Below are 27,828 nucleotides of genomic sequence, written 5' to 3' on the forward strand. Positions count from 1 at the left end.
CCCTGAAGCCTAGGCTCACTAGGGACCTTGAGGACCCCCCCGCCCCGGACGCCTGGGGTTGCCCAAGGTCCGCGAGGATGAGCAGGCCCCCTTGATGCCTAGGGTCAGTCGGGATCTTGAGGACCGCCCCCAAAAAGCCTGGCTTCCCCAAAGCCTGCAAGGAGGAGCAGGCAACCTTGATGACCAGGGTCACTAGGGACCTCCAGGACCCTCCTGGACACCTGGGTTCCCCAAGGTCCGTGAGGAGGGGCAATCCTCCCCAATGTCTGGGGTCACTAGGGACCTTGAGGACCCCCCACCCCCAATGCCTGGGTTCCACATGGCCTGTGAGGATGAGCAGGCCCCCGCCCAATGCCTGGGGTTACTAGGGGCCTTGAGGACCGCCCCCAAAAAGCCTGGCTTCCCCAAGGCCTGCAAGGAGGAGCATGTATCCCCTGAAGCCTACAGGCTCACTAGGGACCTTGAGGACCCCCCACCCCCAATGCCTGGGTTCCACACGGTCTGTGAGGATGAGCAGGCCCCCCCCCAATGCCTGGGGTTACTAGGGGCCTTGGAGATCACCCCCAAAAAGCCTGGCTTCCCCAAGGCCTGCAAGGAGGAGCAGGCAACCTTGATGACCAGGGTCACTAGGGACCTCCAGGACCCTCCTGGACACCTGGGTTGTCCAAGGTCTGTTGGGAGGAGCAGGCCTCCCCAATGTCTGGGGTCACTAGGGACCTTGAGGACCCCCCTGGACGCCTGCATTCCCTGTTGCCGCAGAGAGCCCAGGGCGTCTGCACAGGGAGGAGGCTGGCTGGTGTCTGCTGGCCCTGGGAGGAATGCAGGCGTCCAAGCTCGGCCCCTCAGCACATCTGTGGCCTTGTCTGGAGAGCAGCGTCTCTGGTGGGATCGGTGTCTCTTCCCAGTTGTGGTGGTGGATGGGGAAGTGGAGGCTGCCTGGGGGTTGCCCTGGGAGTGTGGAGGAGTAGTGGTGTTGTCTGGGGGGGGGGCGTCGAGGGGTGTCTGGTGGTGCCTGGGCCTCTGTGGAGTTCCCTGGTTTAGTGTTGAGGTCCTTGAGGTATTTGGGAGCAGTTGGGGCTTCCCTGGGAGTGGACCGAGGTGCCTAGAGGCAGGATTTGGTGTCGTTGGGGCTGTGTGTGTCCCCTTGGAGTTGTGGGGGGGCACCGTGGAGGGTATTTGGGGAATCCCTGGCAGCTGTGCAGAGGCTGGTGGCTCCGTGGGGGGAATCGTGTGGGTATTTGGGAGGCAGAGTGGGTTTCTCCGGTGCTTGGGGGTGTCCGGGAGTGGGGTCCTGGGGACACTGGGGGTCCAGTTGTGTTGAAGCCTCCCAGGAAGGAAGGAAAAGGAAGGAAGGGAGAGAGGGGGAAGGAATAGGAAAGAAGGAAGGGAGAGGAGAAGGCAGGGAGAAAAAGTTAAGAAAGGGAAAAGGAAGAAGGGAAGAAAGGCAAAGAAAAGAAGAATGAAAGAAAAGGAAGGAAAAGGTCAGCCTAGGAAAAGAAGAGAAGGCAAAGGAGGAGAAGGGCAGTGCTCGTATCTGTGTAGATGTGCCCTGTGTATTTGCAGGTTCCTTTGCTGTTTGGAGATTGAGAAGACCATCTTAGCTGTGGGCTCTTGCGGCTGTTTCTGAACTCTTGCAGCACTTTTGTTGACAGACAAGCTGTCAGCAGAGTCGGTGGTTAAGAGCAGAGCCAAGGAGCCTTGAGGCACAAGGGGAGCCCAGGGAGAGTGTGCCAAAAAAGGAGAGGTTTTGGTGATGATGGCTGATTGGTTGAGAAGCTCCTGGCAGGAGTCAGAAAGGTCCTAAAAGGCCTGTTGGGGGTTGGCCTGCAGGGGGGTGTTGGTGTGGCTGGTGGTGGTTTATGGTGCCCTGTACGCTGTGCTAGGGTGCTGCAGGAAGCGGAGGCTCAGGCCCAGGCCAAAAGCCCAGAGAATGTCTTTGTCTTAGGGAAAGACATGGGGAAGGGAAGGGAAGGGAAGGGAAGGAGAGGAAAGAGAAGAGCCTGGAAAGAAAAGGGAGTGGGAAGGAAAGGAGAGGAGAGGAGAAGGAAGGGAAAAGGAAGGAAGGAAGGGAAAGAAGGAAGGAGAAGGAAAGGAAGGAAAATGGTAAGAGAGCAAAAATAAGAGCGGACTATGAAGGAGAAGAAAGGAGAAGGAAAGCCAAAAGCAAGAAGAGGGAAAAGAAAAGGGAAAAAAGAAAGGAGAGGAAGAAAGGAGGGGAGGAGGGGGATTTCAGGCAGAGCTGCCCTGGACGTCTCCAAACGGAGCCCGAGGCTGAGAGAGGTCGCGAGCCGCCCTTGGGGGAATTCCCCTCTGTCCCACCTGGCCCGGAAGACGTTGGCCCTGGGGAACACTCGTGGGGATGCTGGCTTGGGATCGCTGCAGAGGGGGGATGTTGTTTTGAAAAGGATGTGCTGAAACCGACCGGGGGACTTTTGCAGTGGGATTCCTTGACCTGCCTTCCCCCAAGGGTCAGCGTTTTAACATGGGTACCCCCTCCCTCCCCAGACAGCTGGGTTGCCCAAGATCGATGAGGATAAGCAGGCCCCCCGATGCCTAGGGTCAGTAGGGACCTCCAGCACCGGGACCAAAAAGCCTGGCTTCCCCAAGGCCTGCAAGGAGGAGCATGTATCCCCTGAAGCCTAGGCTCACTAGGGACCTTGAGGACCCCCCCGCCCCGGACGCCTGGGGTTGCCCAAGGTCCGCGAGGATGAGCAGGCCCCCTTGATGCCTAGGGTCAGTCGGGATCTTGAGGACCGCCCCCAAAAAGCCTGGCTTCCCCAAAGCCCGTGAGGATTAGCACACATCCCCTGAAGCCTAGGCTCACTAGGGACCTTGAGGGCACCCCGTCGGACGACTGGGTTGCCCAAGGCCTGTGAGGATGAGCAGGCCCCCCCCAATGCCTGGGGTTACTAGGGGCCTTGGAGATCACCCCCAAAAAGCCTGGCTTCCCCAAGGCCTGCAAGGAGGAGCAGGCAACCTTGATGACCAGGGTCACTAGGGACCTCCAGGACCCTCCTGGACACCTGGGTTGTCCAACGTCTGTTGGGAGGAGCAGGCCTCCCCAATGTCTGGGGTCACTAGGGACCTTGAGGACCCCCCCACGGACGCCTGCATTCCCTGTTGCCACAGAGAGCCCAGGGCGTCTGCACAGGGAGGAGGCTGGCTGGTGTCTGCTGGCCCTGGGAGGAATGCAGGTGTCACAGAATCACAGAATCACAGAATCACAGAATCGTTGAGGTTGGAAGGGACCTCTGGAGATCATCTAGTCCAACCTCCCTGCTCAAGCAGGGTCACCTGGAGCATATTGCCCAGGATCACATCCAGACGGGTTTTGAATATCTCCAGGGAAGGAGACTCCACTACCTCTCTGCGCAACCTGTTCCAATGCTCTGTCACCCTCACAGGAAAGAAGTGTTTTCTCAGGTTCAGATGGAACTTCCTGTGGTTCAGTTTCTGCCCATTGCCTCTTGTCCTGTTGCTGGGCACCACGGAGAAGAGGCTGGCCCATCCTCTTGACACTCCCCCTTCAGATACTTGTACACGTTGATGAGATCCCCTCTCAATCTTCTCTTCTCCAGGCTGAACAGGCCCAGCTCTTGCAGTCTTTCTTCCTAGGAGAGGTGCTCCAGCCCTCTAATCATCTTGGTAGCCCTCCACTGGACTCTCTCCAGTAGTGCCATGTCTCTCTTGTACTGGGGAGCCCAGAACTGGACACAGTCCTCCAGGGGAGGCCTCCCCAGGGCTGAGGAGAGGGGCAGGATCACCTCCCTCCACCTGCTGGCAACACTCTGCCTAATGCAGCCCAGGAGACCATTGGCATTCTTGGCCACAAGGGCACACTGCTGGCTCATGCTTAACTTGTTGTCCACCAGCACTCCCAGGTCCTTCTCGGCAGAGCTACTTTCCAACAGGTCAACCCCCAGCCTGTACTGGTGCATGGGATTATTCCTGCCTAGGTGCAGGACCTTGCACTTGCCTTTGTTGAACTTCAGGAGGTTCCTCTCCGCCCACCTCTCCAGCCTGTCCAGGTCCCTCGGAATGGCAGCGCAGTCTTCTGGTGTGTCAGCCTCTCCCCCCAGTTTAGTATCATCAGCAAACTTGCTGAGGGTGCACTCTGGCCCTTCCTCCAGGTCTTTGATGAATATATTGAACAAGCCTGGACCCAGGACTGCCCCCTGGGGGACACCACTAGCCACAGGCCTCCAACTTGACTCTGCGCCATTCACCACAACCCTCGGAGCTCGGCCATCCAGCCAGTCCTCAATCCACCTCACTGTCCACTCATCTAACCCACACTTCCTGAGTTTAATGAGGAGGATGTGATGGGAGATGTGTCCAAGCTCGGCCCCTCAGCACATCTGTGGCCTTGGCTGGAGAGCAGCGTCCCTGGTGGGATCGGTGTCTCTTCCCAGTTGTGGTGGTGGATGGGGAAATGGAGGCTGCCTGGGGGTTGCCCTGGGAGTGTGGAGGAGTAGTGGTGTTGTCTGGGGGGGGGCGTCGAGGGGTGTCTGGTGGTGCCTGGGCCTCTGTGGAGTTCCCTGGTTTAGTGTTGAGGTCCTTGAGGTATTTGGGAGCAGTTGGGGCTTCCCTGGGAGTGGACCGAGGTGCCTAGAGGCAGGATTTGGTGTCGTTGGGGCTTTTTCATGCCATTGAGACGTCGCGAGCTGCCCTTGGGGGAATTCCCCTCTGTCCCATCTGGCCTGGAAGACGTTCGCCCTGGGGAACACTCGTGGGGATGCTGGCTTGGGATCACTGCAGAGGGGGGATGTTGTTTTGAAAATGATGTGCTGAAACCGACCGGGGGACTTTTGCAGTGGGATTCCTCTGACCTGCCTTCCCCCAAGGGTCAGCATTTTAACATGGGAACCCCCTCCCTCCCCAAACAGCTGGGTTGCCCAAGATCGATGAGGATAAGCAGGCCCCCCTGATGCCTAGGGTCAGTAGGGACCTCCAGCACCGGGACCAAAAGCCTGGCTTCCCCAAGGCCTGCAAGGAGGAGCATGTATCCCCTGAAGCCTAGGCTCACTAGGGACCTTGAGGACCCCCCACCCCCAATGCCTGGGTTCCACACGGCCTGTGAGGATGAGCAGGCCCCCCCCCAATGCCTGGGGTTACTAGGGGCCTTGGGGATCACCCCCAAAAAGCCTGGCTTCCCCAAGGCCTGCAAGGAGGAGCATGTATCCCCTGAAGCCGAGGCTCACTAGGGACCTCCAGGACCCTCCTGGACACCTGGGTTGCCCAAGGTCCATGAGGAGGGGCAGGCCTCCCCAATGTCTGGGGTCAGTAGGGACCTTGAGGACCACCCCCAAAAAGCCTGGCTTCCCCAAGATCGATGAGGATGAGTAGGCAACCTTCATGCCTGAGGTCACTAGGGACCTCCAGGACCCTCCTGGACACCTGGGTTACCCAAGGTCCGCGAGGAGGGGCAGGCCTCCCCAATGTCTGGGGTTACTAGGGACCTTGAGGACCCCCCTGGACGCCTGCATTCCCTGTTGCCGCAGAGAGCCCAGGGCGTCTGCACAGGGAGGAGGCTGGCTGGTGTCTGCTGGCCCTGGGAGGAATGCAGGCGTCCAAGCTCGGCCCCTCAGCACATCTGTGGCCTTGGCTGGAGAGCAGCGTCCCTGGTGGGATCGGTGTCTCTTCCCAGTTGTGGTGGTGGATGGGGAAATGGAGGCTGCCTGGGGGTTGCCCTGGGAGTGTGGAGGAGTAGTGGTGTTGTCTGGGGGGGGGCGTCGAGGGGTGTCTGGTGGTGCCTGGGCCTCTGTGGAGTTCCCTGGTTTAGTGTTGAGGTCCTTGAGGTATTTGGGAGCAGTTGGGGCTTCCCTGGGAGTGGACCGAGGTGCCTAGAGGCAGGATTTGGTGTCGTTGGGGCTTTTTCATGTCATTGAGACGTCGCGAGCCGCCCTTGGGGGAATTCCCCTCTGTCCCACCTGGCCCGGAAGACGTTGGCCCTGGGGAACACTCGTGGGGATGCTGGCTTGGGATCACTGCAGAGGGGGGATGTTGTTTTGAAAAGGATGTGCTGAAACCGACTGGGGGACTTTTGCAGTGGGATTCCTCTGACCTGCCTTCCCCCAAGGGTCAGCATTTTAAGATGGGAACCTCCCCCTCCCCAGACACATTGGTTCCCCAAGATTGATGAGGATGAGCACGCGCCCCTGATGCCTAGGGTCAGTAGGGACCTTGAGGACCACCCCCAAATAGCCTGGCTTCCCCAAGGCCTGCAAGGAGGAGCATGTATCCCCTGAAGCCTAGGCTCACTAGGGACCTCCAGGACCCCCCACCCCCAACGCCTGGGTTCCACACGGCCTGTGAGGATGAGCAGGCGCCCCCCCAATGCCTGGGGTTACTAGGGGCCTTGGAGATCACCCCCAAAAAGCCTGGCTTCCCCAAGGCCTGCAGGGAGGAGCAGGCAACCTTGATGACCAGGGTCACTAGGGACCTCCAGGACCCTCCTGGACACCTGGGTTGTCCAAGGTCTGTTGGGAGGAGCAGGCCTCCCCAATGTCTGGGGTCACTAGGGACCTTGAGGACCCCCCCACGGATGCCTGCATTCCCTGTTGCCACAGAGAGCCCAGGGCGTCTACACAGGGAGGAGGCTGGCTGGTGTCTGCTGGCCCTGGGAGGAATGCAGGCGTCCAAGCTCAGCCCCTCAGCACATCTGTGGCCTTGGCTGGAGAGCCGCATCCCTGGTGGGATCGGTGCCTCTTCCCAGTTGTGGTGGTGGATGGGGAAGTGGAGGCTGCCTGGGGGTTGCCCTGGGAGTGTGGAGGAGTAGTGGTGTTGTCTGGGGGGGGCGTCGAGGGGTGTCTGGTGGTGCCTGGGCCTCTGTGGAGTTCCCTGGTTTAGTGTTGAGGTCCATGAGGTATTTGGGAGCAGTTGGGGCTTCCCTGGGAGTGGACCGAGGTGCCTAGAGGCAGGATTTGGTGTCGTTGGGGCTGTGTGTGTTCCCTTGGAGTTTGTGGGGCCACCGTGGAGGGTATTGGGGAATCCCTGGCAGCTGTGCCGAGTGGGGATGTTGTTTTGAAAATGATGTGCTGAAACCGGCCTGTGGGATTCCTCTGACCCCTCTTCCCCCAAGCATCAGTATTTTTCCATGGGAACCCCCTACCCCACTCCCCAGACACCTTGGTTGCCCAAGATCGATGAGGATGAGCAGGCACCCCTGATGCCTAGGGTCAGTAGGGACCTTGAGGACCACCCCCAAAAAGCCTGGCTTCCCCAAGGCCTGCAAGGAGGAGCAGGCAACCTTGATGACCAGGGTCAGTAGAGACCTCCAGGACCCTCCTGGACACCTGGGTTGCCCAAGGTCCGCGAGGAGGGGCAGGCCTCCCCAATGTCTGGGGTCAGTAGGGACATTGAGGACCCTACTGAACACCTGGCTTCCCCAAGATCGTTGAGGAGGAGCAGGCCCCCCTGATGCCTAGGGTCACTAGGGACCTGCAGGACCTCCCCCAATTGGCGACCATGTTGGCTGAGGGCCAGCGGTGGAGGCTGTGGGAGGACAGCGGTGGCAGCCATGTGGAGCGAGGGGAGCAGCACTGCAAGGGGCGGTTGGCGTCGTGTTAGCGCTGCCGTGCCCCGGCCCCCTGTGCCCGCCGCGATGGAGCGTGGGGGACGGCCCCAGGCGTCCTGCCCCGGCTGGGATGTGCCAGCAGGAGCTCGTTCCGAAAAGGCCGAGAAGATGTCAGCTTGCGCATCGGGAAAGGCCAGCTGCCATCGGGTTCAACAGGCCCCGGGGGTCACAGCCTGGGAGCTCTGCGGCGGCATTCGCTGGGGGCTGCTGCGGGGTTGGGCACCAGGGACGAGGTGGGTGGCCACCTGGGCTTCTGCTGGGATTGGGGCCGGTTCAGGCCCCGGACACCTTGGTTCCTCCCCCTTCCCTTCACTAAACGGCCCTGGACGCCTTTGCCCTCCCGCCGTCAGAGCTCAACGGAGTTGGAGTGCTCCTAATGCTCCAGTTTGAAAAAGAGCCACACGACAGGGCGTTTTGTTGCCCAAAAGGGCATTTTGGGGCAGGCTGATGTAGGCAGCAGGAAGAAAAGACGCCGGCTGGGAAGAGCAGAGGTACAATGGACGAGGGACATCTGTGGCCTTGGCTGGAGAGCAGCGTCCCTGGTGGGATCGGTGTCTCTTCCGAGTTGTGGTGGTGGATGGGGAAATGGAGGCTGCCTGGGGGTTGCCCTGGGAGTGTGGAGGAGTAGTGGTGTTGTCTGGGGGGGCGTCGAGGGGTGTCTGGTGGTGCCTGGGCCTCTGTGGAGTTCCCTGGTTTAGTGTTGAGGTCCTTGAGGTATTTGGGAGCAGTTGGGGCTTCCCTGGGAGGGGACCGAGGTGCCTAGAGGCAGGATTTGGTGTCGTTGGGGCTGTGTGTGTCCCCTTGGAGTTTGTGGGGGCACCGTGGAGGGTATTGGGGAATCCCTGGCAGCTGTGCCGAGCGGGGATGTTGTTTTGAAAATGATGTGCTGAAACCGGCCTGTGGGATTCCTCTGACCCCTCTTCCCCCAAGCATCAGTATTGTAACATGGGAACCCCCTACCCCGCTCCCCAGACACCTTGGTTGCCGAAGATCGATGAGGATGAGCACGCGCCCCTGATGCCTAGGGTCAGTAGGGACCTTGAGGACTGCCCCCAAAAAGCCTGGCTTCCCCAAGATCGATGAGGATGAGTAGGCAACCTTGATGCCCGAGGTCACTATGGACCTCCAGGACCCTCCTGGACACCTGGGTTCCCCAACGTCCGTAAGGAGGGGCAAGCCTCCCCAATCTCTAGGGTCAGTAGGGACCTTGAGGATCCCCCTGAATGTCTGGGTACCGTGTTGGAGCAGAGAGCCCAGGGCGTCTGCACAGGGAGGAGGCTGGCTGGTGTCTGCTGGCCCCGGGAGGAATGCAGGCGTCCAAGCTCGGCCCCTCAGCACATCTGTGGCCTTGGCTGGAGAGCAGCGTCCCTGGTGGGATCGGTGTCTCTTCCCAGTTGTGGTGGTGGATGGGGAAGTGGAGGCTGCCTGGGGGATGCCCTGGGAGTGTGGAGGAGGAGTCGTGGTGTTGTCTGGCCCCGAACGCCGCCGACCCCTTCAGCCCGACCCTGCTGCCCCGAGGCCTCTCGCTGCCCCTCCGCACTCGCCGGGTGCCGACAGCAAGGGAAGAGCAGAGGTACAATGGACGAGGGGGCGTTTCAGCCAGAGCAGCTGATCTTGTGCTCTCCCTTCTGCCGGGAGAGCTCCCGAGATGGGACGCTCGGGGGCTGCAGGAGGCTGTTGGAGAAACATGCCGGGCAGATTGTCGCACAAGCAGGATGAAGGGCCATCAGCAAGGGTCCCGCTGCCTAAAGAGGGATTCCAAAAGCATGGGGACGGGAAGCCCCACCACGCACGAGTGTGGGCACCTGGGCGTGCAGAGCTGTCTGGATGTGTGCACAAAGTGGGTGCTCCGTCCCCGTCTCCTGAGCTGCCCTTTAATTCCCCTCCAAAGCACCCACGCTGCAAATTGCCCGCCCCACAGCCCCTCCAACAAAGTGTCACAGTATGTGGAAACACGGTTTAATGGGAGTGAAGAAGCTGCAGAGCGTAGGAGCGCGGCGGGTGATCAGCGGTAGCTGTCTCTCTTTTCCAGGAGGCGAGGTGTCTCCTGAGGGCTGCAGAGTTGGACAGGAAGGGGCTGAGCGTGAGCAGAGAATCAGAGGAATCGTGCCGGCCGTGCTCAGGCCGGTCCTGATGATGCCACCTCGCAGCTTCCCATCTCCTCCGGCGTGCCCAGCACCTCCCGTGGGGACGGCAGCGGTGGGCAACTCAGGTGCTAGATTCCCAAGCCTGTTCTGGTCCTAGGACGGGGTGGGAGGAGCAGACCCTCTTTCTCAGGTGCTGCTGGTCAGGGAAGGAAGGACATTGCGGGTGCTGCTTGCAGAATAGAGAAAAGACACTCTGCCTTCATCTACCCAATCACAACATCACAGTACGATTGAGGTTTGAAAGGACGCTGAACAGATTTTCTAGTCCAACCCCACTTTTCAAGGAAGGTCACCTAGAGGAGATTGCCCAGGACAATGTCCAGACAACTTGTGAATATGGAAACTCCCCAGCCTCCCATGGCAACCTTGTCCAGCACTCAGTCTCCCTCCCAGTATAAAAGTTTTTCCTGATTTTCAGATGGAACTTCCTGTTTCAGCTTGTCCATATTGGCTCTTCTCCAGCCCCATCCTCCTCACACCTTCCCTTCAGGTATTTCAACGCAGTAAAATGATTCCTCCCTCCTTCTTCTCTTCTCCAGACTGAACAATTCCTTAATCATCTTAGTGGCCCTTCATTCGGCTGGCTCCAGTAGCTCTGTATCTCCCTTATACACAGTACTCCAGATGTGGCTCCACCAGGCCTGAGTAGAGGGGGAGGATCACCTCCCTTGACCTGCTAGCAACACTCTTCCTAATGCAACTCAGGATACCATTGGCCTTCTTGGCCACAAGGGCACATTACTGGCTCATGGTCTGCTTGTCCACCAGGACACCCGGGTCCTTCTCCGCAGAGCTGCTTTCCAGCACGTCACCCCCACCAGCCTGTCCTGGTGCCATGGGGCTTATTCCTCCCCAAGTGCATGACTCTGCACTTCTCTGGGTGGAACTTCAGGAGGTTCCCCTCTGCCCATCTCTCCAGCCTGTTGGGGTCCCTCTCAACAGGCAGCACAGCCCTCTGGTGTATCAGCCACTCCTCCCACTTTTATATCACCAGCAAACTTGTTGAGGGTGCACTCTGTCCCTTCATCCAGGTCACTGATGAATAAGCTGAACAAGACTGGACTTAGCAGTGATCCCTGGCATACACCACTATTTCCTAGCCTCCAGCTAGACTTTGCACCAATGATCATAACCCTCTGAGCTCTGCCATTCAGCCAGCTCTAAGAACACCTGGCTGCTCATCTAGTCCATACTTCCTCAGCTTGCCTACCAGCATGTTACAAGAGACAGTGCCAAAAGCCTTACTGAAGTCAAGGTAGACAACAGTAAATGCTCTCCCTTCACCTACTCAGCCAGTCATTCCATCACAAAAAGCTATCACACTGCTTAACCACTATTTCCCCTCTGTGAATTCATACGGATTACTCCTGATCCTTCATGTGCCTGGAAATGGTTATCCAGGATTAGCTGATCCATCACCTTTCCAGAGATCAAGGTGAGACTACAGGTACCCCAGAATCCCTCCATACCCCTCCAACATCCCAGGAGCAATGCAGGAATCCTCCATTTTCCCATCCACCACCACACCTGGGAAGAGAGACTGATCCCACCCAGGATGCTGGTGTCCAGCCAAGGCCAGAGATGTGCTGAGGGGCCGAGCTTGGACGTCTGCATTGGCATGCTCTCCGTGCGCAACATCGCCACCATGCGCTTCTACGCCGACTTCCTGGAGACCTTTGATGACACCGGGGCTCTGATCAAGTCTCTTCTCAGGGTAAGGCTTCCCCTTTCGTAGCGCTACGGCCAGGCCACTTCTCCTGCAGCAGGACCCGCTCCTCTCCTGGGGCACATCGCACACACTGCGCGCTCCCACCTCGCACACACGGGCAGAGACGGCCCCCGCGCGCGCGCGCGCGCTCTCTCTGCTCACCTTGCCACAGCGGCAGCCGTCCCCAGCTCTGCAGAGAGCAGCAGCTCCTTGCTGGCCATCACCTCGCTGGTTTGCGTGGCTCTTGCAGGACCCCAAGACGAAGGAGCTGGTCATCTTTGGCCGGGAAAAGGACGTGTCCCACAACAGCTTTGGCGGCGTCGTTGTGCTCCCGTTGTGAGTGCGCTTCCTTCCGCAGCCCTCGGCCCACCACGCCACCAGCTGCGCGGCTCCTGCTGCCTCGTGCTGTAGGGCCAGGGCTTCTCTCCGGCGATGGCGGGGGAGAAGAGCTCCTCCAGGCGAGGGTGCCCAGCTCTCCTCACACCTTGCTCGTGCTCCACGGGGGCCTACGGCTCTCTTGGCTGGGGGTACCCTGCAGCAGTGGCCCTGCTGTCCATTCCCTACCTTGCCAGCAGCCCCCACGCTTCCCGCTCGCCCCATGATCAGCCCAAGCCGCAAGGGCAAGCTGCTGCCCTGCCTCACGCTCCTCCGGTCTGCTGCTGCTCTCCAGGTTTGCTCTGGACCATCCCTTCTACCGCACCTCCGTGAAACCAGGTGCAAGAGGACCTCTAACGCCCGAGCAGGAGGCAGACTGGGAGGACAAGTGCTTCCGTGACAAGAAAGGCAAGGCCACCCATGCAGCACTGCCCAGAAAGCCTGCTTCCTTCCGGAAGAGCCCAATCCCACCCTCCCTCTGATCCTTGCTCCCCAATGTTTCCCCAAGGCCTGTGCGGGGAGCGTGCCGCAAGAGGCAACCTCTGCGCCCCGCAGCGGGACACAGAGCCACACGTCTCTTCCCTTGGGGGAAACCCTTCCCCCCACAGCAGACTCCCTTAGGGCAGCAAGGGCTCCCAGCGACCCCCACTTGTCCCAGCGGGGCCAGCACAAAGCAGACGCTCTTCTCAAGGCGACTTGCCTCTTGCAGCCCGTGCACGGAAACGTCTGGCCAAGGGCTCGCTCTCCCAAGACAAGCAGCGTCTGCCCCAAGTACCCCAGGCGGCTGCAAGGAAATCCAAGGGCAGGAGAGTCCGCATCAAATCACCTCCAGCCATGTGAGAGTCGTGCGGGAGGGCCGCGTGGGGCTCTGGTGCCCGGGGCAGGGAGCTCTTGCCTTGCAAACAGAGGCCCGGGGAAGTCGGAAGGGGAACGGGCACCTCCTCTTGCCTCGCGGGACGGGCTCCCTTCTCCCCTCACTCTCTGCTCCCAGCATGCAGAGCATTCGGGCAACTCCCTGGCAATCCTGAAATGGCAAGTGGCCGGCTTGCAGCGCCTTCCCTTTGCCTGTTGCATGAGCGGAAGGGGGCCCTGGCCGCAGGGGCCCTCTGTTCAGAGCGCCTCCAGGCTGCAGCAGGGGCAAGGGGTGGGCGCCGAAGCTCTCCCCCTAGCTTGCCAAGGGTGCAAGTGTTTCTCTGGGCTGTGCTCACCGCTGGGCTCCTGCCGGAGGGCAGTGAGAAGGCAGCGGGAGAGGCCTGAGCCTGTCGAGGTTCTCCACCGCAACGGAGGGGATGCTGCCGAAGGCGGCGCCAGGCTCGTCCGCACAGGCTAGGGAGCAGAGTGCTCCGGCGCTCCTACCCACTGCCCGTGGGGCCTCTGCCTAGAGTGCACCTGCCAGGTCTGGGCAGCTTGCCCGCGGTGCAGCAGGACGGCAGGAAGAAAGCCCTCTCTGCAGAACAAGTCCAGAAGATGCTGCAGGACTGCAGAGGCTGCCAGGAAACAGTGGCGGTAGGTGCTCTGGCTGGCGGCAAACCTGCTCTCCAGGGCCCCTGTCCCTGGCGAGAAGCCTAGTTGCCTGCCTGGCCCTTTGGGAATAGTCCTTCCTTCGCGGCTTGCTGCAGGAGGGGGAAGGCACTCGCTCCTTGGAGAGTACGCCGTTGCCTCCTGCGGCGTTGTGGTGGAGCGCAGCATGCTCCGTCCTGTGGGCACTGTTGATGCTAGCAACGGGGACGCTGGGCTTTTCTGGGAAGGCAAGCGTCCCGCCTCTGCTGAGCGCGTTGACTGCTGCGATGCCGGCTCACGGCACAACATGCAGTTGGGCCGGACGAAGCTTGGCAGCGTGCAGCATGTCAGCGCCCAAGCGTTTGTGAGCAAAAGGCGGCGGCAGAAAGCTGCCGGTCAGGGCGCGGAAGAGCGGGGGAGAGCAAAACAACTAACGCTGGGTGCTGTTGCCTCTCCGTGGCCCTGCAGGAAATCCGCAAGCGCCTCAGGACGTGGGATGTGGGCTACTTCTGGAACGACTTGTACTTGAGGGAGGTGTACATCAAGCAAATTAAGCAGCAGTGCTTGAAGGGCAAGGTACCGGCAGCCTTTGGAAGCCTGCGGTCCTGCGGGCCTGCCTTGTGCTGCGGGAGCCTTCCCCTGCTCCCACCTCCGTCTCCACCGCTTTCTCCTTGCCCTCCCGTGCGTGACAGCCTCATCCCTGGAAAGGAGAGACCACTGCGGAAGACGCTGCTCTGGACGTGCAGGATCTGTTCCTGGAGGAAAGGCAAAGGCTGGAGAGCATTGAAGAGATGCGGAACCGCTACGTAAGGCTTTGTCCGGGAGAGGCGGCCCTTGGGGCCACCCGGGCGGCTTCTCCGGCAAAGCTCGGCAGCTCTTCTCCAGAAGCCTACCTGACAGGCCGAGCAAGAGCAGCCGGCGGGCGCTGGCGGTGGTGGTGGTGGTGGTGGTGGTGCGCTCAGGACAACAGAGCGCGAGGAGCTCCCTCGCTGGAGGCGCAGCATGGGTGCCGCAGGTCACCTCTGCCGCAGGGCACGTGCCAAACAGCCCCTCTGCTTGCACTCTTACTTCCGCCTGCCTCTCTTGCTCGGCAGAATTTGGGCCCTCCGGTGCCCAGGGTTCCCCATCCTCCAGACGAGCCCGGGAGACAGGAGCCGGAGGTGCAGGGCGAGCAACTGGCCTCTCGAGCGAGGAGAGTGTCAGTCCTGCTGCGGAGAGCCCAGCAAGAGTAAGCACGCCCAGCTGCGGGCGGGCAAAGGCCTCGCACGCGCCAGCGCCCAGAGCCCCACACGCGGCACCTCCTCTTTCCCGCTCCCTCAGCTCTGGCGTTGGGGCGGCATCCCCTCGCTTCTGGGCGACTCCCAAGCACCCGGCCGACACCTTCCCTCCGGCCCTCTCGCTGCTGCCCAAACGTGAAGGCCCAAAGCCCTCCGCGGGCACAAGGGGCTCCGGGTACCCAAGCGACCACCGGGGCTCCGGCTGCGGGACGGCAGCGGCAGCAGGCTTGGCAGTCTGGCGCCTGAGTCGCCCACCGCTGCCGTCCCCACGGGAGGTGCTGGGCACGCCGGAGGAGATGGGAAGCTGCGAGGTGGCATCATCAGGACCGGCCTGAGCACGGCCGGCACGATTCCTCTGATTCTCTGCTCACGCTCAGCCCCTTCCCGTCAAACTCTGCAGCCCTCAGGAGACACCTCGCCTCCTGGAAAAGAGGGACAGCTACCGCTGATCACCCGCCGCGCTCCTACGCTCTGCAGCTTCTTCACTCCCATTAAACCGTGTTTCCACATACTGTGACACTTTGTTGGAGGGGCTGTGGGGCGGGCAATTTGCAGCGTGGGTGCTTTGGAGGGGAATTAAAGGGCACCTCAGGAGACGGGGACGGAGCACCCACTTTGTGCACACATCCAGACAGCTCTGCATGCCCAGGTGCCCACACTCGTGCGTGGTGGGGCTTCCCGTCCCCATGCTTTTGGAATCCCTCTTTAGGCAGCGGGACCCTTGCTGATGGCCCTTCATCCTGCTTGTGCGACAATCTGCCCGGCATGTTTCTCCAGCAGCCTCCTGCAGCCCCCGAGCGTCCCATCTCGGGAGCTCTCCCGGCAGAAGGGAGAGCACAAGATCAGCTGCTCTGGCTGAAACGCCCCCTCGTCCATTGTACCTCTGCTCTTCCCATGCTGTCGGCACCCGGCGAGTGCGGAGGGGCAGCGAGAGGCCTCGGGGCAGCAGGGTCGGGCTGAAGGGGTCGGCGGCGTTCGGGGCCAGACAACACCACGACTCCTCCTCCACACTCCCAGGGCATCCCCCAGGCAGCCTCCATTTCCCCATCCACCACCACAACTGGGAAGAGACACCGATCCCACCAGGGATGCTGCTCTCCACCCAAGGCCACAGATGTGCTGAGGGGCCGAGCTTGGACGCCTGCATTCCTCCCAGGGCCAGCAGACACCAGCCAGCCTCCTCCCTGTGCACACGCCCTGGGCTCTCTGCTCCGACACGGTACCCAGACATTCAGGGGGATCCTCAAGATCCCTAGTGACCCCAGACATTGGAGAGGCTTGCCCCTCCTTACGGACGTTGGGGAACCCAGGTGTCCAGGAGGGTCCTGGAGGTCCCTAGTGACCTCGGGCATCAAGGTTGCCTACTCATCCTCATCGATCTTGGGGAAGCCAGGCTTTTTGGGGGTGGTCCTCAAGGTTCCTACTGACCCTAGGCATCCGGGGCGCCTGCTCATCCTCATCGATCTTGGGCAACCAAGGTGTCTGGGGAGTGGGGTAGGGGGTTCCCATGGAAAAATACTGATGCTTGGGGGAAGAGGGGTCAGAGGAATCCCACAGGCTGGTTTCAGCACATCATTTTCAAAACAACATCCCCACTCGGCACAGCTGCCAGGGATTCCCCAATACCCTCCACGGTGGCCCCACAAACTCCAAGGGGACACACACAGCCCCAACGACACCAAATCCTGCCTCTAGGCACCTCGGTCCACTCCCAGGGAAGCCCCAACTGCTCCCAAATACCTCAAGGACCTCAACACTAAACCAGGGAACTCCACAGAGGCCCAGGCACCACCAGACACCCCTCGACGCCCCCCCCCCAGACAACACCACTACTCCTCCACACTCCCAGGGCAACCCCCAGGCAGCCTCCACTTCCCCATCCACCACCACAACTGGGAAGAGACACCGATCCCACCACGGATGCTGCTCTCCAGCCAAGGCCACAGATGTGCTGAGGGGCCGAGCTTGGATGCCTGCATTCCTCCCAGGGCCAGCAGACACCAGCCAGCCTCCTCCCTGTGCAGACGCCCTGGGCTCTCTGCTCCGACACGGTACCCAGACATTCAGGGGGATCCTCAAGGTCACTAGTGACCCTAGAGATTGGGGAGGCTTGCCCCTCCTTACGGACGTTGGGGAACCCAGGTGTCCAGGAGGGTCCTGGAGGTCCCTAGTGACCTCGGGCATCAAGGTTGCCTACTCATCCTCATCGATCTTGGGGAAGCCAGGCTTTTTGGGGGTGGTCCTCAAGGTCCCTACTGACCCCAGACATTGGGGAGGCCTGCCCCTCCTCGCGGACCTTGGGGAACCCAGGTGTCCAGGAGGGTCCTGGAGGTCCCTAGTGAGCCTAGGCTTCAGGGGATACATGCTCCTCCTTGCAGGCCTTGGGGAAGCCAGGCTTTTTGGGGGTGATCTCCAAGGCCCCTAGTAACCCCAGGCATTGGGGGGGGCCTGCTCATCCTCACAGGCCGTGTGGAACCCAGGCGTTGGGGGTGGGGGGTCCTCAAGGTCCCTAGTGAGCCTAGGCTTCAGGGGATACATGCTCCTCCTTGCAGGCCTTGGGGAAGCCAGGCTTTTTGGTCCCGGTGCTGGTGGTCCCAAGTCACCCTAGGCATCAGGAGGGCCTGCTTATCCTCATCGATCTTGGGCAACCCAGCTGTCTGGGGAGCAGGGGGGGTCCCATGTTAAAATGCTGACCCTTGGGGGAAGGCAGGTCAGAGGAATCCCACTGCAAAAGTCCCCCGGTCGGTTCCAGCACATCATTTTCAAAACAACATCCCCCCTCTGCAGCGATCCCAAGCCAGCATGCCCACGAGTGTTCCCCAGGGCCAACGTCTTCCGGGCCAGGTGGGACAGAGGGGAATTCCCCCAAGGGCGGCTCGCGACCTCTCTCAGCCTCGGGCTCCGCTTGGAGACGTCCAGGGCAGCTCTGCCTGAAATCCTACTGCCCTCTCTCCGTCCCCTTTCCCTTCTTCATCCCTCACTTCCTCCCTCCTTCCTTCCCTCCTTCCTTCCTTCTCTTCCCTTCCTTCTCTTGCCGCCTTCCTCCTTTTCTGTCTTTCCCCTTCCTTCCCCTTCCACCTCCTTTTCTTTTCCTTTCCTTCCCTTCTCCTTCGATTTCCGCTTCTTTTCTTTCCCTTTCTGCCTTCTCTTTTTCTCCCTTCCTTTCCCTTCCTTCCTTCTCCTCCCTTTCCTTCCCCCCCGCCTCCTCCTTCCTCTTCCCTCTCTTCTCTTTCCCACTCTTTCCTTCTCCTTCCTCCCCTCCAGGGCTCTTCCCCCCCACCCCCAACTGCTCCCGCCAGTCTCCCCCTTTGGGCCCACGGCACGGCTCAGACCCCCGGCGGGCCCAGGTGACCGCAGCCGCGGGGATCCCCACGGCACTCTGCCTGCCCCACGGCCTCCCTGGGCAGTGGGCAGGGGCTGGGGGCAGCCGCCCACAACGCCCCGGGCAGCCCCTGCCCATGGCGGGGCCACCCTGGCCGGGGCGGGGGCACCTGCAGCCCCTCTGTGACCCGGGCCGGCCTCACAGTGGGGCTCTGCCCCAGCACAGCCACAGCCCCCCCCTCGCCCCACCGCCCCCCGCGCCCTCCCCACACTTCCCTGCCAGCCCTCGCCCAGCCCTGCCGCGGGGGGCTGCTCTCCCCTCCGCCTGCTCGCCCCCAGCTGCTCTGCAGCTGGACCCGGGGCCAGGCCAACCAGCTGGTGGGACGGCGCGCCACCCGCTTTAGGCAAGGGCCGCGGCGCAGCACGGCAGCCCGGAGGACGAGCTGCTTCTGGGCAAAGGAGAAAACCCCCTTCTCCCCTCCCGGCCGGGCACGGCGTTTGCGGGCAGCCATGCAGGGGCCCAAGACGGAGGGCGAGGAAAGCATGGACCTTGCCCTTGAGATGGCCGGCACCTTTCCCTACAAAACGGTCCGCAGCCTGGAGATGGAGGGTAAGGCCTTGCCGAGCTCTGCCAGCAGGGCTGCCCCGCGGGCTCTGTCCCTCCAAAGCCGCTGCGGAAAGCCTGGCGCCTCCGGGCGATCCCGCCTTCAGCTCCCGGCCTCTCCGCCGGCCACAGGAAGGCACGGGGACTGCCCCCAGGCACCCCGGGGGCTCTGCAGCCCCTGCCGCCGACGGGCTTCTTGCCGCTGGCCGCGATGCTCGCTCCCCCTGCCCCGTCATCTCCTAGGCCAAGACGGCCTGCAGGGATGGGGCTCCGCACACCAAGCACGGCACGTCTTTCCCTCGCTTTCCAGACGTCCTGCAGATCTGGCACGCCGCGCTGGACTATGTTCGCCAGCAGCTGGCACTCAACAAGGTGCGGCCACCATCCGCGGCTCCCCCGCTCAGACGGGGGCTCTCCGGGCACCTGGCTGCCCTCGGCCAGGACCTGCATCCCGCACTGCAAAGACCTTCCCTGGCGCTTTGCCACGCGCCCCGGGTGCCCCTTGGCACCTCAGCAGTGCAGAGGCCGCAAGGCGCCTTCCCCGGGCTCTCATGAGGCAGCGTTCCTCGTGTCCACTAAAGCACTCCCCCTTCCCCCGGCCCCGCTTGCCCTGCTCCTTTTCCAGGCGGTCACAATAACCGGCCTGGGGACCTTCGGCGTCCTGCAAGAACAACTCGATGTCGGAGGCGGCGAAGTGCGCACGGTGCGGAAACCTGTGTTTCAGCTGGCCCAGGCTGTGACGGGCATCAGCTACCTCAAATACCCAGAGGTAGCTCTTCCCGGTAAGAGGCCGGATGAAAGCCTTGGCAGCATCTTGGCTGTGTGCCCCGCCTGCCCTTTGCACGTGGCCCACCCACTGAGGAGACTCCTTTGCTGCTTTCCAGGGGATACCCCCGTCGGGTCAATCGACTACTTTCACTTGTCCTGGGAGACCTTCCGTAGGCCAGCTGTCCTGAGGACCTGCATCACTGAGACCGTGCTCTTCTTCTACTGCTTCGTAATGATGCAGCAGGACATCGACTTTATCTTCAGGGACATTGGCATGCTCTCCGTGCGCAACAACATCGCCACCATGCGCTTCTACGCCGACTTCCTGGAGACCTTTGATGACACCGGGGCTCTGATCAAGTCTCTTCTCAGGGTAAGGCTTCCCCTTTCGTAGCGCTACGGCCAGGCCACTTCTCCTGCAGCAGGACCCGCTCCTCTCCTGGGGCACATCGCACACACTGCGCGCTCCCACCTCGCACACACGGGCAGAGACGGCCCCCGCGCGCGCGCGCGCGCTCTCTCTGCTCACCTTGCCACAGCGGCAGCCGTCCCCAGCTCTGCAGAGAGCAGCAGCTCCTTGCTGGCCATCACCTCGCTGGTTTGCGTGGCTCTTGCAGGACCCCAAGACGAAGGAGCTGGTCATCTTTGGCCGGGAAAAGGACGTGTCCCACAACAGCTTTGGCGGCGTCGTTGTGCTCCCGTTGTGAGTGCGCTTCCTTCCGCAGCCCTCGGCCCACCACGCCACCAGCTGCGCGGCTCCTGCTGCCTCGTGCTGTAGGGCCAGGGCTTCTCTCCGGCGATGCCGGGGGAGAAGAGCTCCTCCAGGCGAGGGTGCCCAGCTCTCCTCACACCTTGCTCGTGCTCCACGGGGGCCTACGGCTCTCTTGGCTGGGGGTACCCTGCAGCAGTGGCCCTGCTGTCCATTCCCTACCTTGCCAGCAGCCCCCACGCTTCCCGCTCGCCCCATGATCAGCCCAAGCCGCAAGGGCAAGCTGCTGCCCTGCCTCACGCTCCTCCGGTCTGCTGCTGCTCTCCAGGTTTGCTCTTGACCATCCCTTCTACCGCACCTCCGTGAAACCAGGTGCAAGAGGACCTCTAACGCCCGAGCAGGAGGCAGACTGGGAGGACAAGTGCTTCCGTGACAAGAAAGGCAAGGCCACCCATGCAGCACTGCCCAGAAAGCCTGCTTCCTTCCGGAAGAGCCCAATCCCACCCTCCCTCTGATCCTTGCTCCCCAATGTTTCCCCAAGGCCTGTGCGGGGAGCGTGCCGCAAGAGGCAACCTCTGCGCCCCGCAGCGGGACACAGAGCCACACGTCTCTTCCCTTGGGGGAAACCCTTCCCCCCACAGCAGACTCCCTTAGGGCAGCAAGGGCTCCCAGCGACCCCCACTTGTCCCACCCAGCGGGGCCAGCACAAAGCAGACGCTCTTCTCAAGGCGACTTGCCTCTTGCAGCCCGTGCACGGAAACGTCTGGCCAAGGGCTCGCTCTCCCAAGACAAGCAGCGTCTGCCCCAAGTACCCCAGGCGGCTGCAAGGAAATCCAAGGGCAGGAGAGTCCGCATCAAATCACCTCCAGCCATGTGAGAGTCGTGCGGGAGGGCCGCGTGGGGCTCTGGTGCCCGGGGCAGGGAGCTCTTGCCTTGCAAACAGAGTCTCGGGGAAGTCGGAAGGGGAACGGGCACCTCCTCTTGCCTCGCGGGACGGGCTCCCTTCTCCCCTCACTCTCTGCTCCCAGCATGCAGAGCATTTGGGCAACTCCCTGGCAATCCTGAAATGGCAAGTGGCCGGCTTGCAGCGCCTTCCCTTTGCCTGTTGCATGAGCGGAAGGGGGCCCTGGCCGCAGGGGCCCTCTGTTCAGAGCGCCTCCAGGCTGCAGCAGGGGCAAGGGGTGGGCGCCGAAGCTCTCCCCCTAGCTTGCCAAGGGTGCAAGTGTTTCTCTGGGCTGTGCTCACCGCTGGGCTCCTGCCGGAGGGCAGTGAGAAGGCAGCGGGAGAGGCCTGAGCCTGTCCAGGTTCTCCACCGCAACGGGGGGGATGCTGCCGAAGGCGGCGCCAGGCTCGTCCGCACAGGCTAGGGAGCAGAGTGCTCCGGCGCTCCTACCCACTGCCCGTGGGGCCTCTGCCTAGAGTGCACCTGCCAGGTCTGGGCAGCTTGCCCGCGGTGCAGCAGGACGGCAGGAAGAAAGCCCTCTCCGCAGAACAAGTCCAGAAGATGCTGCAGGACTGCAGAGGCTGCCAGGAAACAGTGGCGGTAGGTGCTCTGGCTGGCGGCAAACCTGCTCTCCAGGGCCCCTGTCCCTGGCGAGAAGCCTAGTTGCCTGCCTGGCCCTTTGGGAATAGTCCTTCCTTCGCGGCTTGCTGCAGGAGGGGGAAGGCACTCGCTCCTTGGAGAGTACGCCGTTGCCTCCTGCGGCGTTGTGGTGGAGCGCAGCATGCTCCGTCCTGTGGGCACTGTTGATGCTAGCAACGGGGACGCTGGGCTTTTCTGGGAAGGCAAGCGTCCCGCCTCTGCTGAGCGCGTTGACTGCTGCGATGCCGGCTCACGGCACAACATGCAGTTGGGCCGGACGAAGCTTGGCAGCGTGCAGCATGTCAGCGCCCAAGCGTTTGTGAGCAAAAGGCGGCGGCAGAAAGCTGCCGGTCAGGGCGCGGAAGAGCGGGGGAGAGCAAAACAACTAACGCTGGGTGCTGTTGCCTCTCCGTGGCCCTGCAGGAAATCCGCAAGCGCCTCAGGACGTGGGATGTGGGCTACTTCTGGAACGACTTGTACTTGAGGGAGGTGTACATCAAGCAAATTAAGCAGCAGTGCTTGAAGGGCAAGGTACCGGCAGCCTTTGGAAGCCTGCGGTCCTGCGGGCCTGCCTTGTGCTGCGGGAGCCTTCCCCTGCTCCCACCTCCGTCTCCACCGCTTTCTCCTTGCCCTCCCGTGCGTGACAGCCTCATCCCTGGAAAGGAGAGACCACTGCGGAAGACGCTGCTCTGGACGTGCAGGATCTGTTCCTGGAGGAAAGGCAAAGGCTGGAGAGCATTGAAGAGATGCGGAACCGCTACGTAAGGCTTTGTCCGGGAGAGGCGGCCCTTGGGGCCACCCGGGCGGCTTCTCCGGCAAAGCTCGGCAGCTCTTCTCCAGAAGCCTACCTGACAGGCCGAGCAAGAGCAGCCGGCGGGCGGTGGTGGTGGTGGTGGTGGTGGTGCGCTCAGGACAACAGAGCGCGAGGAGCTCCCTCGCTGGAGGCGCAGCATGGGTGCCGCAGGTCACCTCTGCCGCAGGGCACGTGCCAAACAGCCCCTCTGCTTGCACTCTTACTTCCGCCTGCCTCTCTTGCTCGGCAGAATTTGGGCCCTCCGGTGCCCAGGGTTCCCCATCCTCCAGACGAGCCCGGGAGACAGGAGCCGGAGGTGCAGGGCGAGCAACTGGCCTCTCGAGCGAGGAGAGTGTCAGTCCTGCTGCGGAGAGCCCAGCAAGAGTAAGCACGCCCAGCTGCGGGCGGGCAAAGGCCTCGCACGCGCCAGCGCCCAGAGCCCCACACGCGGCACCTCCTCTTTCCCGCTCCCTCAGCTCTGGCGTTGGGGCGGCATCCCCTCGCTTCTGGGCGACTCCCAAGCACCCGGCCGACACCTTCCCTCCGGCCCTCTCGCTGCTGCCCAAACGTGAAGGCCCAAAGCCCTCCGCGGGCACAAGGGGCTCCGGGTACCCAAGCGACCACCGGGGCTCCGGCTGCGGGACGGCAGCGGCAGCAGGCTTGGCAGTCTGGCGCCTGAGTCGCCCACCGCTGCCGTCCCCACGGGAGGTGCTGGGCACGCCGGAGGAGATGGGAAGCTGCGAGGTGGCATCATCAGGACCGGCCTGAGCACGGCCGGCACGATTCCTCTGATTCTCTGCTCACGCTCAGCCCCTTCCCGTCAAACTCTGCAGCCCTCAGGAGACACCTCGCCTCCTGGAAAAGAGGGACAGCTACCGCTGATCACCCGCCGCGCTCCTACGCTCTGCAGCTTCTTCACTCCCATTAAACCGTGTTTCCACATACTGTGACACTTTGTTGGAGGGGCTGTGGGGCGGGCAATTTGCAGCGTGGGTGCTTTGGAGGGGAATTAAAGGGCAGCTCAGGAGACGGGGACGGAGCACCCACTTTGTGCACACATCCAGACAGCTCTGCACGCCCAGGTGCCCACACTCGTGCGTGGTGGGGCTTCCCATCCCCATGCTTTTGGATTCCCTCTTTAGGCAGCGGGACCCTTGCTGATGGCCCTTCATCCTGCTTGTGCGACAATCTGCCCGGCATGTTTCTCCAGCAGCCTCCTGCAGCCCCCGAGCGTCCCATCTCGGGAGCTCTCCCGGCAGAAGGGAGAGCACAAGATCAGCTGCTCTGGCTGAAACGCCCCCTCGTCCATTGTACCTCTGCTCTTCCCATGCTGTCGGCACCCGGCGAGTGCGGAGGGGCAGCGAGAGGCCTCGGGGCAGCAGGGTCGGGCTGAAGGGGTCGGTGGCGTTCGGGGCCAGACAACACCACTGCTCCTCCTCCACACTCCCAGGGCATCCCCCAGGCAGCCTCCACTTCCCCATCCACCACCACAACTGGGAAGAGACACTGATCCCACCAGGGATGCTGCTCTCCACCCAAGGCCACAGATGTGCTGAGGGGCCGAGCTTGGACGCCTGCATTCCTCCCGGGGCCAGCAGACACCAGCCGGCCTCCTCCCTGTGCAGATGCCCTGGGCTCTCTGCGGCAACAGGGAATGCAGGCGTCCAGGGGGGTCCTCAAGGTCCCTATTGATCCCAGACATTGGGGAGGCCTGCCCCTCCTCACGGACCTTGGGTAACCCAGGTGTCCAGGAGGGTCCTGGAGGTCCCTAGTGACCCTGGTCATCAAGGTTGCCTGCTCCTCCTTGCAGGCCTTGGGGAAGCCAGGCTTTTTGGGGGTGGTCCTCAAGGCCCCTAGTAACCCCAGGCATTTGGGGGGGGCCTGCTCATCCTCACAGGCCTTGGGCAACCCAGACATCCAACGGGGTGTCCTCAAGGTCCCTAGTGAGCCTAGGCTTTAGGGGATGCGTGCTAATCCTCACGGGCTTTGGGGAAGCCAGGCTTTTTGGGGGCGGTCCTCAAGATCCCGACTGACCCTAGGCATCAAGGGGGCCTGCTCATCCTCGCGGACCTTGGGCAACCCCAGGCCTCCGGGGCGCGGGGCTCCTCAAGGTCCCTAGTGAGCCTAGGCTTCAGGGGATACATGCTCCTCCTTGCAGGCCTTGGGGAAGCCAGGCTTTTTGGGGGCGGTCCTCAAGGCCCCTAGTAACCCCAGGCATTGGGGGGGGGCCTGCTCATCCTCACAGGCCGTGTGGAACCCAGGCGTTGGGGGTGGGGGGTCCTCAAGGTCCCTAGTGAGCCTAGGCTTCAGGGGATACATGCTCCTCCTTGCAGGCCTTGGGGAAGCCAGGCTTTTGGTCCCAGTGTTGGAGGTCCCTACTGACCCTAGGCATCGGGGGGCCTGCTTATCCTCATCGATCTTGGGCAACCCAGCTGTCTGGGGAGCAGGGGGGGTCCCATGTTAAAATGCTGACGCTTGGGGGAAGGCAGGTCAGAGGAATCCCACTGCAAAAGTCCCCCGGTCGGTTTCAGCACATCATTTTCAAAACAACATCCCCCCTCTGCAGCGATCCCAAGCCAGCATGCCCACGAGTGTTCCCCAGGGCCAACGTCTTCCGGGCCAGGTGGGACAGAGGGGAATTCCCCCAAGGGCGGCTCGCGACCTCTCTCAGCCTCGGGCTCCGTTTGGAGACGTCCAGGGCAGCTCTGCCTGAAATCCCCCTCCTCCCCTCCTTTCTTCCTCTCCTTTCTTTTTTCCCTTTTCTTTTCCCTTCTCCTTCTCCTTTCTTCTCCTTCGTAGTCCGCTCTTATTTTTGCTCTCTTACCATTTTCCTTCCTTTCCTTCTCCTTCCTTCTTTCCCTTCCTTCCTTCCTTTTCCCTTCCTTCTCCTCTCCTCTCCTTTCCTTCCCACTCCCTTTTCTTTCCAGGCTCTTCTCTTTCCTCTCCTTCCCTTCCCTTCCCTTCCCTTCCCTTCCCCATGTCTTTCCCTAAGACAAAGACATTCTCTGGGCTTTTGGCCTGGGCCTGAGCCTCCGCTTCCTGCAGCACCCTAGCACAGCGTACATGGCACCATTAACCACCACCAGCCACACCAACACCCCCCTGCAGGCCAACCCCCAACAGGCCTTTTAGGACCTTTCTGACTCCTGCCAGGAGCTTCTCAACCAATCAGCCATCATCACCAAAACCTCTCCTTTTTTGGCACACTCTCCCTGGGCTCCCCTTGTGCCTCAAGGCTCCTTGGCTCTGCTCTTAACCACCGACTCTGCTGACAGCTTGTCTGGCAACAAAAGTGCTGCAAGAGTTCAGAAACAGCCGCAAGAGCCCACAGCTAAGATGGTCTTCTCAATCTCCAAACAGCAAAGGAACCTGCAAATACACAGGGCACATCTACACAGATACGAGCACTGCCCTTCTCCTCCTTTGCCTCCTCTTCTTTTCCTAGTCTGACCTTTTCCTTCCTTTTCTTTCATTCTTCTTTTCTTTGCCTTTCTTCCCTTCTTCCTTTTCCCTTTCTTAACTTTTTCTCCCTGCCTTCTCCTCTCCCTTCCTTCTTTCCTATTCCTTCCCCCTCTCTCCCTTCCTTCCTTTTCCTTCCTTCCTGGGAGGCTTCAACACAACTGGACCCCCAGTGTCCCCAGGACCCCACTCCCGGACACCCCAAAGCACCGGAGAAACCCACTCTGCCTCCCAAATACCCACACGATTCCCCCCACGGAGCCACCAGCCTCTGCACAGCTGCCAGGGATTCCCCAAATACCCTCCACGGTGCCCCCCCACAACTCCAAGGGGACACACACAGCCCCAACGACACCAAATCCTGCCTCTAGGCACCTCGGTCCACTCCCAGGGAAGCCCCAACTGCTCCCAAATACCGCAGGGAACTCCAAGGACCACGAGATGAAGCTCAGACACCTTCAGTGAGGCCCAGTGATCACCAGATCACAGAATCACAGAATGGTTGAGTTTCGATTGGATCTCTGGAGATCATCTAGTCCAACCTCCCTGCTCAAGCAGGGTCACCTAGAGCATATTGCCCAGGATCACATCCAGATGGGTTTTGAGTATCTGCAGCCTAGGAGACTCCACTACCTCTGTGGGCAACCTGTTCCAATGCTATGTCACCCTCACAGGAAAGAAGCTTTTCCTCCTGTTCAGGTGGAACTTCTTGTGTTTCAGTTTCAGTTTCAGTTTCAGTTTCTTGTGTTTCAGTTTCAGTTTCAGACTGGCTTCATCCTCTTCATGCCCTCCCTTCAGATACTTGTACTTGTTCAGATACTTGATTGATGAGCTCTCCTCTTAGTCTTCTCTTCTCCAGGCTGAACAGGCCCAGCTCTTGCAGTCTTTCTTCCTAGGAGAGGTGCTCCAGTCCCCTCACCATCTTTGTAGCTCTCTGCTGGACTCTCTCCACTACTGCCAGGCCTCTCTTGTACTGGGGAGCCCAGAACTGGACACAGTACTCCAGGGGAGGCCTCCCCAGGGCTGAGGAGAGGGGCAGGATCACCTCCCTCCACCTGCTGGCAACACTCTGCCTAATGCACCATTGGCCTTCTTGGCCACAAGGGCACACTGCTGGCTCATGCTTAACTTGTTGTCCACCAGCACTCCCAGGTCCTTCTCTGCAGAGCTACTTTCCAACAGGTCAACCCCCAGCCTGTCCTGGTGCATGGGATTATTCCTGCCTAGGTGCAGGACCTTGCACTTGCCTTTGTTGAACTTCAGGAGGTTCCTCTCCACCCACCTCTCCAGCCTGTCCAGGTCCCTCTGAATGGCAGCGCAGTCTTCTGGTGTGTCAGCCACTCCTCCCAGTTTAGTCTCATCAGCAAACTTGCTGAGGGTGCACTCTGTGCCTTCCTCCAGGTCTTTGATGAATACATTGAACAAGACTGGGCCCAGGACTGCCCCCTGGGGGACACCACTAGCCACAGGCCTCCAACTTGACTCTGCGCCATTCACCACAACCCTCGGAGCTCGGCCATCCAGCCAGTTCTCAATCCACCTCACTGTCCACTCATCTAGCCCACACTTCCTGAGCTTACCTAGGAGGATGGGATGGGAGACAGTGTCCAAAGCCTTGCTGAAGTCCAGGGAGACAACAGCCACTGCTCTGCCCTCATCTCCCCATCCAGTCATTCCATCCGAGAAGGCTATCAGATTGGTCAGGCATGATTTCCCTTTGGTGAATCCGTGCTGACTACTCCTGATCACTTTCTTGTCCTCCATATGCTTAGAAATGGCTCCTCAAGAACCACTAGATACCACTCAGGTTCCCCCCAGGAACCTCCACTGCCCCTCCACACTCCCAGAGGCACCCCCAGGGATCCTCCCTTCCCCTTCAAATAGCAAACTGGGAAGAGACTGATCTCACCAGGGATGCTGGTGTCCAGCCAAGGCGAGAGGTGTGCTGAGGGGCCGAGCTTGGATGCCTAGGTTCGTCCCAGAGCCAGTAGACACCAGCTGTCCTCCTC

General features: G+C 61.2%; 2 protein-coding genes across 2 annotated transcripts; both read left to right on the forward strand.

Moving 5' to 3' along the window:
• The first annotated feature begins 11,278 nt into the window (after nt 1–11,278).
• Nucleotides 11,279–14,918, forward strand: LOC138063666 (uncharacterized). The gene is made up of 9 exons (XM_068923415.1): nt 11,279–11,437; nt 11,682–11,767; nt 12,102–12,214; nt 12,516–12,642; nt 13,189–13,312; nt 13,775–13,882; nt 13,999–14,112; nt 14,401–14,534; nt 14,627–14,918. Exons 1-9 carry the CDS (start codon nt 11,279–11,281, stop codon nt 14,916–14,918), a joined length of 1,257 nt encoding a protein of 418 aa, XP_068779516.1.
• A 3,496-nt stretch (nt 14,919–18,414) lies between these two features.
• Nucleotides 18,415–21,771, forward strand: LOC138063667 (coiled-coil domain-containing protein 81-like). The gene is made up of 8 exons (XM_068923416.1): nt 18,415–18,514; nt 18,819–18,880; nt 19,134–19,290; nt 19,393–19,649; nt 19,894–19,979; nt 20,314–20,426; nt 20,732–20,858; nt 21,405–21,771. The coding sequence occupies exons 1-8, from the start codon at nt 18,415–18,417 to the stop codon at nt 21,589–21,591; spliced, it is 1,089 nt and encodes a 362-aa protein (XP_068779517.1). The 3' UTR covers nt 21,592–21,771.
• The last annotated feature ends 6,057 nt before the right edge of the window (nt 21,772–27,828 follow it).

Source organism: Struthio camelus, chromosome 34 (genome assembly GCF_040807025.1).
Source record: "Struthio camelus isolate bStrCam1 chromosome 34, bStrCam1.hap1, whole genome shotgun sequence".
Classification (NCBI taxonomy): domain Eukaryota; kingdom Metazoa; phylum Chordata; class Aves; order Struthioniformes; family Struthionidae; genus Struthio; species Struthio camelus.

What these genes read in the sequence shown, in the direction of transcription:
- LOC138063667 (XM_068923416.1), top strand. Translation starts at nt 18,415, where the DNA reads ATGCAGGGGCCCAAGACGGAGGGCGAGGAAAGCATGGACCTTGCCCTT. An exon ending in CCGCAGCCTGGAGATGGAGG is followed by an intron (nt 18,515 to 18,818) that starts GTAAGGCCTTGC and finishes CTCGCTTTCCAG; the next exon opens with ACGTCCTGCAGATCTGGCAC. An exon ending in GGCGTCGTTGTGCTCCCGTT is followed by an intron (nt 19,980 to 20,313) that starts GTGAGTGCGCTT and finishes GCTGCTCTCCAG; the next exon opens with GTTTGCTCTTGACCATCCCT.
- LOC138063666 (XM_068923415.1), top strand. Translation starts at nt 11,279, where the DNA reads ATGCTGGTGTCCAGCCAAGGCCAGAGATGTGCTGAGGGGCCGAGCTTG. An exon ending in ATCAAATCACCTCCAGCCAT is followed by an intron (nt 12,643 to 13,188) that starts GTGAGAGTCGTG and finishes GCCTCTGCCTAG; the next exon opens with AGTGCACCTGCCAGGTCTGG. An exon ending in CTGCGGAGAGCCCAGCAAGA is followed by an intron (nt 14,535 to 14,626) that starts GTAAGCACGCCC and finishes CCGCTCCCTCAG; the next exon opens with CTCTGGCGTTGGGGCGGCAT.